Below are 22,304 nucleotides of genomic sequence, written 5' to 3' on the forward strand. Positions count from 1 at the left end.
TCTGTACTATATAAACACTACTAATACAACAATAGTGCTAGGTGCCTGCACACTTGAATTAAAGGGGAACTACTTCAAAAATGTACATTTCTTAGATTTTCCCCAAACCTCAAAAGTGGTCTCTGTTATGGACAATTGCATTGTTTTTCTGTTAAAAAAAAGTCTGACTTTGAGAACAAAAACGTGAAAAAATGAGAAAAATTCTGAATTTGTGAATTTCTGACTCAGTTTCTCTGTTTCAATAAAAGGTCTACTATTATCCTACTGAACAGTACAGCTTGGGTTGGTCTACTATTATCCTACTGAACAGTACAGCTTGGGTTGGTCTACTATTATCCTACTGAACAGTACAGCTTGGGTTGGCCTGTAACAAGTAATTAAAGAGTAAAAAGTAATTAAAGAGCAGCAGTAAAATAACAATAGCAGGACTATATACAGGTCAGTACCTGGCTCTCCAGAGAAGACAGACTATGTGCACACAGCCCACAAAATGAGGTGGAAACTGAGATGCACTTCCTAACCTCCTGCTAAATGTATGACCAGTTAATTCATACTGTATGTTGTAGTCTGTCCAAGAGGGGAATCACACAGACTGATCTCAGTTAATTCATACTGTATGTTGTAGTCTGTCCAAGAGGGGAATCACACAGACTGATCTCAGTTAATTCATACTGTATGTTGTAGTCTGTCCAAGAGGGGAATCACACAGACTGATCTCAGTTCATTCATACTGTATGTTGTAGTCTGTCCAAGAGGGGAATCACACAGACTGATCTCAGTTAATTCATACTGTATGTTGTAGTCTGTCTAATAATTAAATCACACCAGACTGACAGCCTGTAATTTTATTAAAAGCATTCAGTTGATTACATGGCAGTTTAGAGAGCAACATCATAACACTAATCTACATCATAATCAATATAACATTTATAATCAATAACATCATTATCTCTATACTACTAACATCATAACACTAATCTACATCATAATCAATATCATAACATTTATAATCAATAACATCATTATCTCTATACTACTAACAACATAACACTAATCTACATCATAATCAATATCATAACGTTTATAATCAATAACATCATTATCTCTATACTACTAACCACATAACACTAATCTACATCATAATCAATATCATAACATTTATAATCAATAACATAATGAAGTAAACAACATCATAAAAACAAACCCCAACAACAAACCACAATAAAGACATAAAAACAAAAGCAAAAAGCAACACATTCTGGAACACAAACAGACGAAATGTAGCTACTATCTTACAATAATAAAACCCCATGTTGCCCAAAACCCATGTTACCCAAAACCCAAGTTACCAAAACCCATGTTACCAAAACCCCATGTTACCCCATGTTACCAAAACCCCATGTTACCAAAACCCCATGTTACCAGAACCCCATCCATATTACCCAGAACCCCATATTACCCCAAACCCCATATTACCCAGAACCCCATGTTACCCAAAACCCCATGTTACCCAAAACCCCATGTTACCCAAAACCCCATGTTACCCATAACCCCATGTTATACCCCAAACCCCATATTACCCAGAACCCCATGTCACCCAGAACCCATGTTACCCAAAACCCCATGTTACCCAAAACCCCATGTTACCCAAAACCCCATATTACCCAAAACCCCATGTTACCCAAAACCCCATGTTACCCAGAACCCCATATTACCCCAAACCCCATATTACCCAGAACCCCATGTCACCCAGAACCCATGTTACCCAAAACCCCATGTTACCCAAAACCCCATGTTACCCAAAACCCCATGTTATCAAAACCCCATGTTACCCAAAACCCCATGTTACCCAAAACGCCATGTTACCAAAACCCCATGTTACCCAAAACCCCATGTTTCTCTGGTGGTAAAAACCAAACTAAATGAATAATGGTGGTTGCAGTCACTCCTTTTAGATTTCTTTCAAGGTTCTAGAAAGATAAACTAATTCTGAACTTGTTATTAAAATTAGAACCACTTCAGGTTTGTCACCACATTTTAAACACCAGTCCACTGCTGACCATCGATTTAAAACACAAAACTGACCTAAGATTTGTCAGATTCATTCTCCTCCTAAGCTTCAGCTCTGGAGCTCAGAGAGACCATCTCCATGGCATTGACATTCCATGCTGCTCACCCTGTTCAGCCTCCTGGTGGGCTCATCAGACATTTACTCTCTAGTATCTCCATTCTCTCCCCCTCCCCTCTCCCTCTAGTTTAAATGACTTGTAACATCTGAGTAAATGTCTTTACCTTGTAGTACAGGTAGGAGGTGGTGATTGTTGTCAGTAGGATCAGCAGCACTACAACGTGTCTGATGATGAAGGCTGGCAGAGGAGAGGCTGCAAACAGAAACACCTTTGATGAGGGGACTGATCATCATCACATAGATCTGTGGGAAATCTGTCAATGACAAAGTTATAAGTCTGGTTCATGTTCAGTTACCTGTGATGGTGAGGGAGAGGAGCTCACTCTCAGAGGAGAAGTTATGTGAGAAAACATAATTGTCATAAACACAGCTGTAGTTCCCTTGGTGGGAGTCATCTGCAGCAGGGAAGAGGAAGGCAGCAGAGTGATTGACAGCTGGCTGGATCTGGGTTCTGTTGGAGCCGGTGAACGTGAGGAGGAAGGAGCCTCCTGGGTACTGTGGCTGAGTGGAGCAGGTGATGGTGAAGTTGTAGCCCCTGAACATCTCAGGCCCCTGGTGGCCCCTGAAGACCCCTCCCATTGGGTCAGTCAGGAAGATATCAGGCTGAACCAGGAGATCTGTAACAATAAAAGAGAACAAGAAAAACCTCTTCAACTAGTTTCCTATAGATATGACAATAACATCAGCATGTAACAGTGCCAGCCACCCTCCCTCACAGGGCAACATGAGTAGTGGGCCTACAGTCACTGAGACAACATATGTTGATATCAGGCTGAAGCAGGACATCTGGAACTAGAGGAGAGAAAAAGAAAACGTAGCTCCTCAACTACTTTCCTCATTTAGATGTGACAATAACATGACATGTGACAGTGGTAGTGAGTAGAGACGTTCACTGAGATAACACTCAAATACAAAAGCATTCTGGGATATTTAAGTTGTATTTGATTCCTACTTGACTGAGTGATCTATTTTGCAAAGCAGACTGACAAGTTAAACAGTCATCATGAGAGGTGCAGAGGAAGTTGTATGAATGAAGGAAATCAGTTGAATATAATTATAATATGTTGATATTACCTGAGCAGATCACTGTGAGTCCAGGAGAGAGATCATAACTTCTGGAACACTCCCTCAGTGAAGACTCAGACCCATAACAGGAAACTCCAAACCCTCTAGTGGTGTTTCCAGGAAGTACTGAAACAGTGGAGCCACAACCCATCTGTCTACACACTACTGCAGCTACATCCTCCTGCTCCCAGTCCTCAGCTCCCACAGTCCTCCACTCTCCCTGGTCGTACCGCTCCACTCCACCAGCACAGCGACTGCCTCCTCCCACCAGCCTCACATCATCAGGCTCTGAGAAAAGAAGAGAGAGACAGTAATCTTACTATTTTCTCACTAAAACACACCTATATTGTCTCTCATATTCTTCACTCCAGGTGAGAAACAATGTTGATTGAGTGACAAACTGTTTCTTACCTGAGCAGGTGAGTCCAACAGCATTACCAGGTAGGCAGGTGTTGTACTCTCTGTCTAAGGTGTCAAAGTCCAGGAAAAGGGACCCATTGCCTTCATACTGGAACTCTTTATCCCAGGTCTGACCCCCACCTCCTCCATAGAGCCCCCCCTGTAGAGCTGCAGGAGCCCCACAGCCAACATCCCTACAGACTACCTCTGCATCCTGCCGGTCAAAGTCAGCTTCACACACTGAGGCCCAGGACTGATTGGACTTCACCTCCACTCTCCCAGAGCAGAGACCAGCTCCATCCACAAGCCGCACAGACTCTGGAGAAAAAGAGTTGGTTGAACATTCAATCAGTTTTGTTGATGACACTGTCAAGGACAAAACACAAATATGTTGGATAAAAGATGGTAGTTTGCTATGTTTGATACTGTAAGAGGTAGAAATGGGTTCTTAGTCACTCAGGATCGGGTTGGGAATAATGCAGGTAGGAGACAGGAATAAGTTCACTTCACTTTATAGAAAATAAACAGCTGGACATCCACTTGGCAGCTTCACTTCAGTACCATCTGATCTACAAGGTCTGATGCTGTATGTCAGGGTCAGGATGGGCCAAGAGTAGAAAAGGTTACTGGTTATGATGACATCACTGGAGAGAACTCAGTGATAAAAATATATTTGATCTCTCCCATATCTCCCTCTTCCTCTCCTCCTCCCTCATTCTCTCTTTGTGACAGTGGTATTGAAAATTGGTATATTGGTATAGAAAATAAACAGCTGGACATCCATCAGGCAGCTTCACTTCAGTACCATCTGAACTACAATGATCTGCCCATGAACATCTCCCATAAACCAATATGACAAACACAAATATAATGTTTAAATACATCTGACATCTCTCCTCTATTTAAATGAAATAAAAACACATAAAACATGATAAATGGTAATATTGTATAATGTATAAATAAATCTCTCAATATGACCAGTCTCTTACCTGAACAGGTCACATGATGATAATATCCACCATCACAGAAACCAGGTCCTCCTGTGATGTCACACTGTCCAATAGAAGACTCATCTCCACTACACCTATATAGTGTGACTCCTCTTCTTCCATCTTCAATCAGAGGTCCTCTAGATACAGATACAGGATTCCCACAATTCAGCTCTCTACACACAACCTTGGTCTCTCTCATGTCCCACAACCACGTCTCTCCCATTATGCTCCACAACCCACTAGTACATAGACCCAACCACTCTCCTCTGTAGAAGACTTCCACTGTCCCAGAACAGGAAGTGGTCCCATTCACCAGTCTGACTGAGAGTTCAGCTGTAAACAGCAGAGAGGAAAACACAATGGTGAGGACAGATGATGACAGTGATTCTGTTATTCTAACAGCAGTGATGCTTTGTGGTTGACAAGTATTAGTAGTTCCATAAAACACTACTTGTTAATGGGTTATAGAATGGTTTGTATGGACACATGAATTTCTCCATGTGGGATAATAAAGTTGACTAATATTGAACTGCTATAATCACTGTAGATTTATACTCTACCTACCTGGTGGACTGACGCTTTGAGCCTGGAGATCTGAGGAGAAAGAGAGAGACAGAGACAGAGAGATAGAGAGAAACAAAGGAGAAAGAGAGAGACAGAGAGATAGAGGAGAAAGAGAGAGACAGAGGAGAAAGAGAGAGAAAGAGACAGAGAGAAACAAAGGAGAAAGGGAGGAGTCAGAGGAAGAGAGAGACAGAGGTTAAATGAACATCAACATGACCTTTCATGATGTGATGGGGAAGACAGGCTTATCGTTAGTATGGGGCAACAACACCCATTAGTACATACACTATATATACAAAAGTATGTGGACACCACTTCAAATTAGTGGATTCTATTTCAGCCACCCCTTCCTGACAGATGTATAAAATCAAACACTCAACCATGCAATCTCCATAGACAAACATTGTCAGTAGTATGGCCTTAATAAAGAGCTCAGTGGCTTTCAACATGGCACCATCATAGGATGCCACCTTTCCAAGTCAGATTGTCAAATTCCTGCCCTGCTAGAGCTGCCCCTGTCACCCGTAAGTGCTGTTTATGTGAACTGGAAATTTCTAGGAGCATCAGCGGCTGTAACACTAACTAACGAGTTCCAAACTGCCTCTGGAAGCAACGCCAGCACAATAACTGTTCGTCAGGAGCTTCATGAAATGGGTTTCCATGGCGAGCAATACAGATAAACAGCTACATTCTCCATAGGGGTCAATAATACTGATAAACAGCTACATTCTCCATAGGGGTCAATAATACAGATATACAGCTACATTCTCCATAGAGGTCAATAATACTGATAAACAGCTACATTCTCCATAGGGGTCAATAATACTGATAAACAGCTACATTCTCCATAGGGGTCAATAATACTGATAAACAGCTACATTCTCCATAGGGGTCAATAATACTGATAAACAGCTACATTCTCCATAGGGGTCAATAATACTGATAAACAGCTACATTCTCCATAGGGGTCAATAATACTGATAAACAGCTACATTCTCCATAGAGGTCAAACAGCTACATTCTCCATAGAGGTCAATAATACAGATAAACAGCTACATTCTCCATAGGGGTCAATAATACTGATAAACAGCTACATTCTCCATAGGGGTCAATAATACTGATAAACAGCTACATTCTCCATAGGGGTCAATAATACTGATAAACAGCTACATTCTCCATAGAGGTCAAACAGCTACATTCTCCATAGGGGTCAATAATACTGATAAACAGCTACATTCTCCATAGGGGTCAATAATACTGATAAACAGCTACATTCTCCATAGGGGTCAATAATACTGATAAACAGCTACATTCTCCATAGGGGTCAATAATACTGATAAACAGCTACATTCTCCATAGAGGTCAAACAGCTACATTCTCCATAGAGGTCAATAATACTGATAAACAGCTACATTCTCCATAGAGGTCAAACAGCTACATTCTCCATAGAGGTCAAACAGCTACATTCTCCATAGAGGTCAAACAGCTACATTCTCCATAGAGGTCAAACAGCTACATTCTCCATAGGGGTCAATAATACTGATAAACAGCTACATTCTCCATAGAGGTCAACAGCTACATTCTCCATAGAGGTCAAACAGCTACATTCTCCATAGAGGTCAAACAGCTACATTCTCCATAGAGGTCAAACAGCTACATTCTCCATAGAGGTCAAACAGCTACATTCTCCATAGAGGTCAAACAGCTACATTCTCCATAGGGGTCAATAATACTGATAAACAGCTACATTCTCCATAGAGGTCAATAATACTGATAAACAGCTACATTCTCCATAGGGGTCAATAATACTGATAAACAGCTACATTCTCCATAGAGGTCAAACAGCTACATTCTCCATAGAGGTCAAACAGCTACATTCTCCATAGGGGTCAATAATACAGATAAACAGCTACATTCTCCATAGAGGTCAAACAGCTACATTCTCCATAGAGGTCAAACAGCTACATTCTCCATAGAGGTCAAACAGCTACATTCTCCATAGAGTTCAAACAGCTACATTCTCCATAGGGGTCAAACAGCTACATTCTCCATAGAGGTCAAACAGCTACATTCTCCATAGAGTTCAAACAGCTACATTCTCCATAGGGGTCAAACAGCTACATTCTCCATAGAGGTCAATAATACAGATAAACAGCTACATTCTCCATAGGGGTCAATAATACAGATTAACAGCTACATTCTCCATAGAGGTCAATAATACTGATAAACAGCTACATTCTCCATAGGGGTCAATAATACTGATAAACAGCTACATTCTCCATAGAGGTCAATAATACTGATAAACAGCTACATTCTCCATAGAGGTCAATAATACTGATAAACAGCTACATTCTCCATAGAGGTCAATAATACTGATAAACAGCTACATTCTCCATAGAGGTCAATAATACTGATAAACAGCTACATTCTCCATAGAGGTCAATAATATAAATAATACTGATAAACAGCTACATTCTCCATAGAGGTCAATAATACTGATAAACAGCTACATTCTCCAAGAGGTCAAACAGCTACATTCTCCATAGAGGTCAATAATACATTCTCCATAGATAAACAGCTACATTCTCCATAGAGGTCAAACAGCTACATTCTCCATAGGGTCAATAATACAGATAAACAGCTACATTCTCCATAGGGGTCAAACAGCTACATTCTCCATAGAGGTCAAACAGCTACATTCTCCATAGAGTTCAAACAGCTACATTCTCCATAGGGGTCAAACAGCTGCATTCTCCATAGAGGTCAATAATACAGATAAACAGCTACATTCTCCATAGAGGTCAAACAGCTACATTCTCCATAGAGTTCAAACAGCTACATTCTCCATAGGGGTCAAACAGCTGCATTCTCCATAGAGGTCAATAATACAGATAAACAGCTACATTCTCCATAGGGGTCAATAATACAGATAAACAGCTACATTCTCCATAGGGGTCAATAATACAGATTAACAGCTACATTCTCCATAGAGGTCAATAATACTGATAAACAGCTACATTCTCCATAGGGGTCAATAATACTGATAAACAGCTACATTCTCCATAGGGGTCAATAATACTGATAAACAGCTACATTCTCCATAGGGGTCAATAATACAGATAAACAGCTACATTCTCCATAGGGGTCAAACAGCTACATTCTCCATAGAGGTCAATAATACTGATAAACAGCTACATTCTCCATAGAGGTCAAACAGCTACATTCTCCATAGGGGTCAATAATACAGATAAACAGCTACATTCTCCATAGGGGTCAATAATACTGATAAACAGCTACATTCTCCATAGGGGTCAAACAGCTACATTCTCCATAGAGGTCAAACAGCTACATTCTCCATAGAGGTCAAACAGCTACATTCACCATAGGGGTCAATAATACAGATAAACAGCTACATTCTCCATAGGGGTCAAACAGCTACATTCTCCATAGAGGTCAATAATACAGATTAACAGCTACATTCTCCATAGAGGTCAAACAGCTACATTCTCCATAGGGGTCAATAATACAGATAAACAGCTACATTCTCCATAGAGGTCAAACAGCTACATTCTCCATAGGGGTCAATAATACTGATAAACAGCTACATTCTCCATAGAGGTCAAACAGCTACATTCTCCATAGAGGTCAAACAGCTACATTCTCCATAGAGGTCAATAATACTGATAAACAGCTACATTCTCCATAGAGGTCAATAATACTGATAAACAGCTACATTCTCCATAGAGGTCAAACAGCTACATTCTCCATAGAGGTCAATGATAAACAGCTACATTCTCCATAGAGGTCAATAATACTGATAAACAGCTACATTCTCCATAGAGGTCAATAATACTGATAAACAGCTACATTCTCCATAGAGGTCAATAATACTGATAAACAGCTACATTCTCCATAGAGGTCAATAATACTGATAAACAGCTACATTCTCCATAGAGGTCAATAATACTGATAAACAGCTACATTCTCCATAGAGGTCAATAATACTGATAAACAGCTACATTCTCCATAGAGGTCAGCTACATTCTCCATAGAGGTCAATAATACTGAGGTCAAACAGCTACATTCTCCATAGAGGTCAAACAGCTACATTCTCCATAGAGGTCAATACATTCTCCATAGAGGTCAAACAGCTACATTCTCCATAGAGTTCAAACAGCTACATTCTCCATAGAGGTCAAACAGCTACATTCTCCATAGAGGTCAATAATACAGATAAACAGCTACATTCTCCATAGAGGTCAAACAGCAATCAATAATACTGATAAACAGCTACATTCTCCATAGAGGTCAAAATACATAAACAGCTACATTCTCCATTCAAACAGCTCCTCCATAGAGGTCAAACAGCTACATTCTCCATAGAGGTCAAACAGCTACATTCTCCATAGAGGTCAATAAACAGCTACATTCTCCATAGAGGTCAAACAGCTACATTCTCCATAGAGGTCAAACAGCTACATTCTCCATAGAGGTCAAACAGCTACATTCTCCATAGAGGTCAAACAGCTACATTCTCCATAGAGGTCAAACAGCTACATTCTCCATAGAGGTCAATAATACTGATAAACAGCTACATTCTCCATAGAGGTCAATAATACAGATAAACAGCTACATTCTCCATAGAGGTCAATAATACTGATAAACAGCTACATTCTCCATAGAGGTCAATAATACTGATAAACAGCTACATTCTCCATAGAGGTCAATAATACTGATAAACAGCTACATTCTCCATAGGGGTCAAACAGCTACATTCTCCATAGAGGTCAAACAGCTACATTCTCCATAGAGGTCAAACAGCTACATTCACCATAGGGGTCAATAATACAGATAAACAGCTACATTCTCCATAGGGGTCAAACAGCTACATTCTCCATAGAGGTCAATAATACAGATTAACAGCTACATTCTCCATAGAGGTCAAACAGCTACATTCTCCATAGGGGTCAATAATACTGATAAACAGCTACATTCTCCATAGAGGTCAAACAGCTACATTCTCCATAGAGGTCAAACAGCTACATTCTCCATAGAGGTCAATAATACTGATAAACAGCTACATTCTCCATAGAGGTCAATAATACTGATAAACAGCTACATTCTCCATAGAGGTCAATAATACTGATAAACAGCTACATTCTCCATAGAGGTCAAACAGCTACATTCTCCATAGAGGTCAATAATACTGATAAACAGCTACATTCTCCATAGAGGTCAATAATACTGATAAACAGCTACATTCTCCATAGAGGTCAATAATACTGATAAACAGCTGATAAACAGCTACATTCTCCATAGAGGTCAATAATACTGATAAACAGCTACATTCTCCATAGAGGTCAAACAGCTAATTCTCCATAGATCAATACAGATAAACTACATTCTCCATAGAGGTCAAACAGCTACATTCTCCATAGAGGTCAATAATACTGATAAACAGCTACATTCTCCATAGAGGTCAAACAGATAAACAGCTACATTCTCCATAGAGGTCAATAATACTGATAAACAGCTACATTCTCCATAGAGGTCAAACAGCTACATTCTCCATAGAGGTCAATAATACAGATTAACAGCTACATTCTCCATAGAGGTCAATAATACAGATAAAAACAGCTACATTCTCCATAGAGGTCAAACAGCTACATTCTCCATAGAGGTCAAACAGCTACATTCTCCATAGAGGTCAAACAGCTACATTCTCCATAGAGGTCAAACAGCTACATTCTCCATAGAGTTCAAACAGCTACATTCTCCATAGAGGTCAAACAGCTACATTCTCCATAGAGGTCAAACAGCTACATTCTCCATAGAGGTCAAACAGCTACATTCTCCATAGAGGTCAAACAGCTAACAGCATTCTCCATAGAGGTCAAACAGCTACATTCTCCATAGAGGTCAATAATACAGATAAACAGCTACATTCTCCATAGAGGTCAATACATTCTCCATAGAGGTCAATAATTCTCCATAAACAGCTACATTCTCCATAGATAAACAGCTACATTCTCCATAGAGGTCAATAATACTGATAAACAGCTACATTCTCCATAGAGGTCAATAATACAGATAAACAGCTACATTCTCCATAGAGGTCAATAATACTGATAAACAGCTACATTCTCCATAGAGGTCAATAATACTGATAAACAGCTACATTCTCCATAGAGGTCAAACAGCTACATTCTCCATAGAGGTCAATAATACTGATAAACAGCTACATTCTCCATAGAGGTCAAACAGCTACATTCTCCATAGAGGTCAATAATACTGATAAACAGCTACATTCTCCATAGAGGTCAAACAGCTACATTCTCCATAGAGGTCAATAATACATAAACAGCTATTAACAGCTACATTCTCCATAGAGGTCAATAATACAGATAAACAGCTACATTCTCCATAGAGGTCAAACAGCTACATTCTCCATAGAGGTCAAACAGCTACATTCTCCATAGAGGTCAAACAGCTACATTCTCCATAGAGGTCAAACAGCTACATTCTCCATAGAGTTCAAACAGCTACATTCTCCATAGAGGTCAAACAGCTACATTCTCCATAGAGGTCAAACAGCTACATTCTCCATAGAGTTCAAACAGCTACATTCTCCATAGAGGTCAAACAGCTACATTCTCCATAGAGGTCAATAATACAGATAAACAGCTACATTCTCCATAGAGGTCAATAATACTGATAAACAGCTACATTCTCCATAGGGGTCAATAATACTGATAAACAGCTACATTCTCCATAGAGGTCAATAATACTGATAAACAGCTACATTCTCCATAGGGGTCAAACAGCTACATTCTCCATAGAGGTCAAACAGCTACATTCTCCATAGAGGTCAAACAGCTACATTCACCATAGGGGTCAATAATACAGATAAACAGCTACATTCTCCATAGGGGTCAAACAGCTACATTCTCCATAGAGGTCAATAATACAGATTAACAGCTACATTCTCCATAGAGGTCAAACAGCTACATTCTCCATAGGGGTCAATAATACTGATAAACAGCTACATTCTCCATAGAGGTCAAACAGCTACATTCTCCATAGAGGTCAAACAGCTACATTCTCCATAGAGGTCAATAATACTGATAAACAGCTACATTCTCCATAGAGGTCAATAATACTGATAAACAGCTACATTCTCCATAGAGGTCAATAATACTGATAAACAGCTACATTCTCCATAGAGGTCAAACAGCTACATTCTCCATAGAGGTCAAACAGCTACATTCTCCATAGATAAACAGCTACATTCTCCATAGAGGTCAATAATACTGATAAACAGCTACATTCTCCATAGAGGTCAATAATACTGATAAACAGCTACATTCTCCATAGAGGTCAATAATACTGATAAACAGCTACATTCTCCATAGGGGTCAATAATACTGATAAACAGCTACATTCTCCATAGAGGTCAAACAGCTACATTCTCCATAGAGGTCAATAATACTGATAAACAGCTACATTCTCCATAGAGGTCAAACAGCTACATTCTCCATAGAGGTCAATAATACTGATAAACAGCTACATTCTCCATAGAGGTCAATAATACTGATAAACAGCTACATTCTCCATAGAGGTCAATAATACTGATAAACAGCTACATTCTCCATAGAGGTCAATAATACTGATAAACAGCTACATTCTCCATAGAGGTCAATAATACTGATAAACAGCTACATTCTCCATAGGGGTCAATAATACTGATAAACAGCTACATTCTCCATAGAGGTCAAACAGCTACATTCTCCATAGAGGTCAATAATACAGATTAACAGCTACATTCTCCATAGAGGTCAATAATACAGATAAACAGCTACATTCTCCATAGAGGTCAAACAGCTACATTCTCCATAGAGGTCAAACAGCTACATTCTCCATAGAGGTCAAACAGCTACATTCTCCATAGAGGTCAAACAGCTACATTCTCCATAGAGTTCAAACAGCTACATTCTCCATAGAGGTCAAACAGCTACATTCTCCATAGAGGTCAAACAGCTACATTCTCCATAGAGTTCAAACAGCTACATTCTCCATAGAGGTCAAACAGCTACATTCTCCATAGAGGTCAATAATACAGATAAACAGCTACATTCTCCATAGAGGTCAATAATACTGATAAACAGCTACATTCTCCATAGAGGTCAATAATACTGATAAACAGCTACATTCTCCATAGGGGTCAAACAGCTACATTCTCCATAGAGGTCAATAATACTGATAAACAGCTACATTCTCCATAGGGGTCAAACAGCTACATTCTCCATAGAGGTCAATAATACTGATAAACAGCTACATTCTCCATAGGGGTCAAACAGCTACATTCTCCATAGAGGTCAATAATACTGATAAACAGCTACATTCTCCATAGAGGTCAATAATACAGATAAACAGCTACATTCTCCATAGGGGTCAAACAGCTACATTCTCCATAGAGGTCAATAATACTGATAAACAGCTACATTCTCCATAGGGGTCAATAATACAGATAAACAGCTACATTCTCCATAGAGGTCAAACAGCTACATTCTCCATAGAGGTCAAACAGCTACATTCTCCATAGGGGTCAATAATACAGATAAACAGCTACATTCTCCATAGAGGTCAAACAGCTACATTCTCCATAGAGGTCAAACAGCTACATTCTCCATACAGATAAACAGCTACATTCTCCATAGAGGTCAAACAGCTAATTCAGATAAACAGCTACATTCTCCATAGAGGTCAATAATACTGATAAACAGCTACATTCTCCATAGAGGTCAATAATACTGATAAACAGCTACATTCTCCATAGAGGTCAAACAGCTACATTCTCCATAGAGGTCAATAATACTGATAAACAGCTACATTCTCCATAGGGGTCAATAATACAGATAAACAGCTACATTCTCCATAGAGGTCAAACAGCTACATTCTCCATAGGGGTCAATAATACAGATAAACAGCTACATTCTCCATAGAGGTCAAACAGCTACATTCTCCATAGAGGTCAAACAGCTACATTCTCCATAGAGGTCAAACAGCTACATTCTCCATAGAGGTCAAACAGCTACATTCTCCATAGAGGTCAAACAGCTACATTCTCCATAGGGGTCAATAATACAGATAAACAGCTACATTCTCCATAGAGGTCAAACAGCTACATTCTCCATAGAGGTCAATAATACAGATATACAGCTACATTCTCCATAGGGGTCAATAATACAGATATACAGCTACATTCTCCATAGGGGTCAATAATACTGATAAACAGCTACATTCTCCATAGAGGTCAAACAGCTACATTCTCCATAGGGGTCAATAATACAGATAAACAGCTACATTCTCCATAGAGGTCAAACAGCTACATTCTCCATAGAGGTCAATAATACAGATATACAGCTACATTCTCCATAGAGGTCAAACAGCTACATTCTCCATAGAGGTCAATAATACAGATATACAGCTACATTCTCCATAGGGGTCAATAATACAGATATACAGCTACATTCTCCATAGGGGTCAATAATACTGATAAACAGCTACATTCTCCATAGAGGTCAATAATACTAATAAACAGCTACGTTCTCCATAGAGGTCAATAATACTGATAAACAGCTACGTTCTCCATAGGGGTCAATAATACTGATAAACAGCTACATTCTCCATAGGGGTCAATAATACTGATAAACAGCTACGTTCTCCATAGAGGTCAAACAGCAGCTACATTCTCCATAGGGGTCAATAATACTGATAAACAGCTACATTCTCCATAGAGGTCAATAATACAGATAAACAGCTACATTCTCCATAGAGGTCAATAATACAGATATACAGCTACATTCTCCATAGAGGTCAATAATACTGATAAACAGCTACATTCTCCATAGAGGTCAATAATACAAATAAACAGCTACGTTCTCCATAGAGGTCAAACAGCTACATTCTCCATAGAGGTCAATAATACTGATAAACAGCTACATTCTCCATAGGGGTCAATAATACTGATAAACAGCTACATTCTCCATAGAGGTCAATAATACTGATAAACAGCTACATTCTCCATAGGGGTCAAACAGCTACATTCTCCATAGGGGTCAATAATACTGATAAACAGCTACATTCTCCATAGAGGTCAATAATACTAATAAACAGCTACATTCTCCATAGAGGTCAATAATACTGATAAACAGCTACATTCTCCATAGGGGTCAAACAGCTACATTCTCCATAGAGGTCAATAATACTGATAAACAGCTACATTCTCCATAGAGGTCAATAATACTGATAAACAGCTACATTCTCCATAGGGGTCAAACAGCTACATTCTCCATAGAGGTCAATAATACTGATAAACAGCTACATTCTCCATAGGGGTCAATAATACAGTTAAACAGCTTGTCACGTAGAGTAGGCTAAACTGGATAACCTAACCTCTATCAAAATAAAAAAATGGCGGAGCCGCAAAAGTTGTTCTGTGCAAAGGTGTTTATTTACAAGTGATTCTACTGCCATCAACGTCTACCTTATGGGACAGCTTAAAAACAATGCTGCCCCATCCACAGCTCAATCCAAAATGCCTCCCCATGACTGAAAGAGAGGCTCCTTTTGTAGGGCTAGCCCCTCCCCTCAGAACAATTAACCCTCATTAATTAATCAATTAACAATACAAACCTACATTTTCCATGAACTAAACATACTAAAGGATATACATTGCAACACGGTTTTAAACAATATCACAACATAACATTTACAACATTACATCACTACTGACAATATCTTTCAATATGCCCATATGCATTAATGAGCCATTTGGGACAGGCACTGTAAAGCCAACCCAATTCCCTTAGCTCGGGTCCTTTTCCAGCATACCCGGAAGCTACAGAGATGGAGAGAGAGAACAGAACAAACAAACAATGGGCTCATCCACAACATTGATAAGTATAATAATTATTGTATCTCTCAAATATGAACATTGACAAGTGTGAAATGCATGCACCAAGACAGAAGTTAATTTGTGTGTCGACCCACATTGTTAACTTATCTTATAATGGCGCAGGGAGGAGTGATGAATATGTGTGTGTGTTAAAGAACCAAATGCTGCCCGCGGCCAGTGACGGACTTCTACGTCACACAGCTACATTCTCCATAGAGGTCAATAATACAGTTAAACAGCTACATTCTCCATAGGGGTCAATAATACAGTTAAACAGCTACATTCTCCATAGGGGTCAAACAGCTACATTCTCCATAGGGGTCAATAATACAGATAAACAGCTACATTCTCCATAGGGGTCAATAATACAGTTAAACAGCTACATTCTCCATAGGGGTCAAACAGCTACATTCTCCATAGAGGTCAAACAGCTGCATTCTCCATAGGGGTCAAACAGCTGCATTCTCCATAGGGGTCAATAATACTGATAAACAGCTACATTCTCCATAGGGGTCAAACAGCTACATTCTCCATAGAGGTCAATAATACTGATAAACAGCTACATTCTCCATAGAGGTCAAACAGCTACATTCTCCATAGAGGTCAATAATACAGATAAACAGCTACATTCTCCATAGGGGTCAATAATACTGATAAACAGCTACATTCTCCATAGAGGTCAATAATACAGATAAACAGCTACATTCTCCATAGGGGTCAAACAGCTACATTCTCCATAGGGGTCAATAATACAGATAAACAGCTACATTCTCCATAGGGGTCAAACAGCTACATTCTCCATAGGGGTCAATAATACAGATAAACAGCTGCATTCTCCATAGAGGTCAATAATACTGATAAACAGCTACATTCTCCATAGAGGTCAATAATACTGATAAACAGCTACATTCTCCATAGGGGTCAGTAATACAGATAAACAGCTACATTCTCCATAGAGGTCAAACAGCTACATTCTCCATAGGGGTCAATAATACAGATAAACAGCTGCATTCTCCATAGGGGTCAATAATACAGATAAACAGCTACATTCTCCATAGAGGTCAAACAGCTACATTCTCCATAGAGGTCAATAATACTGATAAACAGCTACATTCTCCATAGGGGTCAATAATACTGATAAACAGCTACATTCTCCATAGGGGTCAATAATACAGATAAACAGCTACATTCTCCATAGGGGTCAAACAGCTACATTCTCCATAGAGGTCAATAATACAGATAAACAGCTACATTCTCCATAGGGGTCAATAATACAGATAAACAGCTACATTCTCCATAGAGGTCAAACAGCTACATTCTCCATAGGGGTCAGTAATACAGATAAACAGCTACATTCTCCATAGAGGTCAATAATACTGATAAACAGCTACATTCTCCATAGAGGTCAAACAGCTACATTCTCCATAGGGGTCAATAATACAGATAAACAGCTACATTCTCCATAGGGGTCAATAATACTGATAAACAGCTACGTTCTCCATAGGGGTCAATAATACAGATTAACAGCTACATTCTCCATAGAGGTCAAACAGCTACATTCTCCATAGGGGTCAGTAATACAGATAAACAGCTACATTCTCCATAGAGGTCAATAATACTGATAAACAGCTACATTCTCCATCAAACAGCTACATTCTCCATAGGGGTCAATAATACAGATAAACAGCTACATTCTCCATAGAGGTCAAACAGCTACATTCTCCATAGGGGTCAATAATACTGATAAACAGCTACATTCTCCATAGAGGTCAATAATACTGATAAACAGCTACATTCTCCATAGGGGTCAAATACAGATAAACAGCTACATTCTCCATAGAGGTCAATAATACTGATAAACAGCTACATTCTCCATAGAGGTCAAACAGCTGCATTCTCCATAGGGGTCAATAATACTGATAAACAGCTACATTCTCCATAGGGGTCAATAATACAGATAAACAGCTACATTCTCCATAGAGGTCAAACAGCTACATTCTCCATAGGGGTCAATAATACATAATATCCAACGGTACACCAGATATATCAACCCCATACCACTCCTGGTTACTATGACTAGACCATATCAACCCGGCGTACAGGGCAACTGAATCAGGTGCACCTCCTGCCAACAGCCCGAGACCCCCCAAAAAATTGGAACACAAGGCTTTATCGTGGGTTTTTACAGAAGTCTTTGTCGATCCACTGGGAATACCATGGAGATCGACCAGTTCGCGATCAACCGGTTGGTGACCAGCTGCTCTAGAAAAGTTAGTGAAGTTCAATCTTGTGCTTCTCGCTATTGGCTGATTTATCTGCAGCTTAGAGAGAACATTGTGTCACACCCTGATCTGTTTCACCTGTCTTTGTGATTATCTCCACCCCCTTCCAGGTGAAGCCCATCTTCCCCATTATCCCCTGTGTATTTATGCCTGTATTTATGCTTTTTCCCAGTCTCTGTTTTCTTGTCCTCCTGGTTTTGACCCTTGACCCTGACTCTGAGCCCACCTGCCTGACCACTCTGTCTGTCCTGACTCTGAGCCCACCTGCCTGACCACTCTGCCTGTCCTGACTCTGAGCCCACCTGCCTGACCCTGAGCCTGTCCTGACTTTGAGCCCGCCTGCCTGACCACTCTGCCTGTCCTGACTCTGAGCCCACCTGCCTGACCACTCTGCCTGTCCTGACTCTGAGCCCACTTGCCTGTCCTGACTCTGAGCCCGCCTGCCTGACCACTCTGCCTGCCCTGACTCTGAGCCCACCTGCCTGACCACTCTGCCTGTCCTGACTCTGAGCCCGCCTGCCTGACCACTCTGCCTGCCCTGACTCTGAGCCCACCTGCCTGACCACTCTGCCTGTCCTGACTCTGAGCCCACCTGCCTGACCACTCTGCCTGTCCTGACTCTGAGCCCACCTGCCTGACTCTGAGCCCACCTGCCTGACCACTCTGCCTGTCCTGACTCTGAGCCCACCTGCCTGACCACTCTGCCTGTCCTGACTCTGAGCCCACCTGCCTGACCTGTGCCTCTGCCCTCCTCTGGATTACATATCTCTGCCTACCCTGAGGATGCCTGCTGTCCTGTACCTTTGCCCCCTGACTCTGGACTTTCGACCCCTTTCTGCCTTGACCTGTCTTTGCCTGAACCCTGTTGTCTGCATTTGGGTCTTACCTTGGTTCTAATAAGACTGACCATCACACCTTAACTGACATTAGTGCCTGTCCCCAGATGGACAGTTAGACTACAGTAAAGTACATTTACAGGTGATCACATCATTGTCCTGCTTTGAGACACCTTTTTACTGTCTGCTTCCAGTTGCATGTTCTTTTACTAGCCGCACAAATTGTAATATATCTTACAATTTCGAAACATACCTGGGCTCCAGAACAGGATCATCAATATCACTGCAGGTATCATATCTGTCTCTAACTGGGGCTCCACTGACAAAACAAGTCTACTGTCATGAAGAGAGGACTGAAGAGTGAGAAATACTGCTAGGCTTTATGATTTCTAACTCATTACTTCCTCACTTCAATTATGTGGCAAACTGTTAAGCAAATCAGATCAGTTAAACCCGCCTTCCTAAAGGAAACACTGACATCAGAAAAACTCCACAGGAAACTGCTGACAGAGCAGCAGTTACACATAGTGTCCTATAATATCTTACCTAATTGTCATTGACTGACTTGGGAAAGTCGCCTCTAACTTTCTGTGTTGTAGAAGCTAGAGGTCTGTTACCCAAGTCAACTCAACAGGTGTGGTGGTAAATTAGACATGCTATACTGTTTTTTTTACTTAGAGAATTGTCTGTTAAATGCTAGTGTTTTTCCACTGATACAAACTTGTCTTGTGTGACTTAGTGTTAAGTCTGGGCGTACAGCAAAGAGCTGTTTGGGTGTGACCACAGTGTGTGACACATCCTGTTTTTCACAATCTGCAGGGACTCCACTGTGTGGAAATCTGTTAGAAATAATCAATGACATCACATCAACTCACAAGTAACACAGTAGGATAGACATTAACACTTGGTAGACTATATAACTTCTACATTCATGGTGGTGACATTAACACTTGGTAGAATATATAACTTCTACATCCATGGTGGTGATATTAACACTTGGTAGACTATATAACTTCTACATTCATGGTGGTGACATTAACACTTGGTAGACTATATAACTTAAACATGTAGTGACATTAACACTTGGTAGACTATATAACTTCTACATCCATGGTAGTGACATTAACACTTGGTAGACTATATAACTTCTACATCCATGGTAGTGACATTAACACTTGGTAGACTATATAACTTCTACATTCATGGTGGTGACATTAACACTTGGTAGACTATATAACTTCTACATCCATGGTGGTGACATTAACAGGTTCCTTGTTCTTTGTCAATCATTTGCTAATTGGTGAAATCAGCAACCAGTAACCAGTAAGTTCTGCAACCCACCTAAGGGCACAGCTGATTATATACATGTGATCACTACCTGGTGGTATGATCACCTACGTCAATGTATGTGTGTATCAATAAGCTGAGGTTACCTTATAAAGTAACCTGGTACAGTAGCTTCTCTGAATTCATTAGCATTGTCCACTGTCACACAATATCAACATGTCAAAACCAGACAGTGGTTACTTCTCTTTATCTAGTTTCAGTCTGACTCAGACCCAGCCTGCAAGCCCACTCTCACATCAGCCAGGGCCTAACCACAAAGACTAATATAGACTCAGACCCAGCCTGCAAGCCCACTCTCACAACAGCCAGGGCCTAACCACAAAGACTAATATAGACTCAGACCCAGCCTGCAAGCCCACTCTCACATCAGCCAGGGCCTAACCACAAAGACTAATATAGACTCAGACCCAGCCTGCAAGCCCACTCTCACATCAGCCAGGGCCTAACCACAAAGACTAATATAGACTCAGACCCAGCCTGCAAGCCCACTCTCACATCAGCCAGGGCTTAACCACAAAGACTAATATAGACTCAGACCCAGCCTGCAAGCCCACTCTCACATCAGCCAGGGCCTAACCACAAAGACTAATATAGATGCTTGTACAACGTAAAGTGGCAGAGTTTTAGACACATAGAAACAGTATCGATTATAAGGCCTGCAACAAAACAGATGAATCTTCAAGTCCCCTTAATCACTAATGGGGAGGGTCTTTGGGACCCACCCTCTACAATGACATTAACACTTGGTAGAATATATAACTTAAACATATTGGTTGTTCCTGTTGGGTAGCAACTTCACCAGCTTGTTGTTGTTGTTGTTCTGAAGCATCTTGTGTGATGTTGGTCTTGAGGTGAGAGAAGATGGATTCTATTCATATGCTGTCCAGCTTCTGAAGAACGTATGGTGCTAGAATGGAGAGGAGATCAGTAAACAACAGAACGTATGGTGCTAGAATGGAGAGGAGATCAGTAATCAACAGAACGTATGGTGCTAGAATGGAGAGGGGATCAGTAAACAACAGAACGTATGGTGCTAGAATGGAGAGGAGATCAGTAAACAACAGAACGTATGGTGCTAGAATGGAGAGGGGATCAGTAAACAACAGAACGTATGGTGCTAGAATGGAGAGGAGATCAGTAAACGACAGAACGTATGGTGCTAGAATGGAGAGGAGATCAGTAAACGACAGAACGTATGGTGCTAGAATGGAGAGGACGTCAGTAAACAACAGAACGTATGGTGCTAGAATGGAGAGGAGGTCAGTAAACAACAGAACGTATGGTGCTAGAATGGAGAGGAGGTCAGTAAACAACAGAACGTATGGTGCTAGAATGGAGAGGAGGTCAGTAAACAACAGAACGTATGGTGCTAGAATGGAGAGGAGGTCAGTAAACAACAGAACGTATGGTGCTAGAATGGAGAGGAGATCAGTAAACAACAGAACGTATGGTGCTAGAATGGAGAGGAGATCAGTAAACAACAGAACGTATGGTGCTAGAATGGAGAGGAGATCAGTAAACAACAGAACGTATGGTGCTAGAATGGAGAGGAGATCAGTAAACAACAGAACGTATGGTGCTAGAATGGAGAGGAGATCAGTAAACAACAGAACGTATGGTGCTAGAATGGAGAGGAGATCAGTAAACAGAACGTATGGTGCTAGAATGGAGAGG

At 40.5% G+C, this 22,304-nt stretch overlaps 1 protein-coding gene across 1 annotated transcript; it reads right to left on the reverse strand.

Moving 5' to 3' along the window:
• Positions 1–2,256: 2,256 nt before the first annotated feature.
• LOC135571209 (CD5 antigen-like) lies at positions 2,257–19,852 on the reverse strand. The gene is made up of 7 exons (XM_065016998.1): positions 19,537–19,852; positions 5,209–5,238; positions 4,642–4,977; positions 3,665–3,970; positions 3,263–3,541; positions 2,485–2,805; positions 2,257–2,381 (listed from the first exon to the last, which is right to left on the reverse strand). The coding sequence occupies exons 1-7, from the start codon at positions 19,577–19,579 to the stop codon at positions 2,257–2,259; spliced, it is 1,440 nt and encodes a 479-aa protein (XP_064873070.1). The 5' UTR covers positions 19,580–19,852.
• Positions 19,853–22,304: the final 2,452 nt, after the last annotated feature.

This window comes from Oncorhynchus nerka, unplaced genomic scaffold (assembly GCF_034236695.1).
Source record: "Oncorhynchus nerka isolate Pitt River unplaced genomic scaffold, Oner_Uvic_2.0 unplaced_scaffold_696, whole genome shotgun sequence".
Classification (NCBI taxonomy): Eukaryota; Metazoa; Chordata; class Actinopteri; order Salmoniformes; family Salmonidae; genus Oncorhynchus; species Oncorhynchus nerka.

What these genes read in the sequence shown, in the direction of transcription:
- LOC135571209 (XM_065016998.1), bottom strand. Translation starts at nt 19,579, where the DNA reads ATGATACCTGCAGTGATATTGATGATCCTGTTCTGGAGCCCAG. An exon ending in TCATCATGTGACCTGTTCAG is followed by an intron (nt 3,971 to 4,641) that starts GTAAGAGACTGG and finishes CTTTTTCTCCAG; the next exon opens with AGTCTGTGCGGCTTGTGGAT. An exon ending in CCTCTCCCTCACCATCACAG is followed by an intron (nt 2,382 to 2,484) that starts GTAACTGAACAT and finishes TTCTGTTTGCAG; the next exon opens with CCTCTCCTCTGCCAGCCTTC.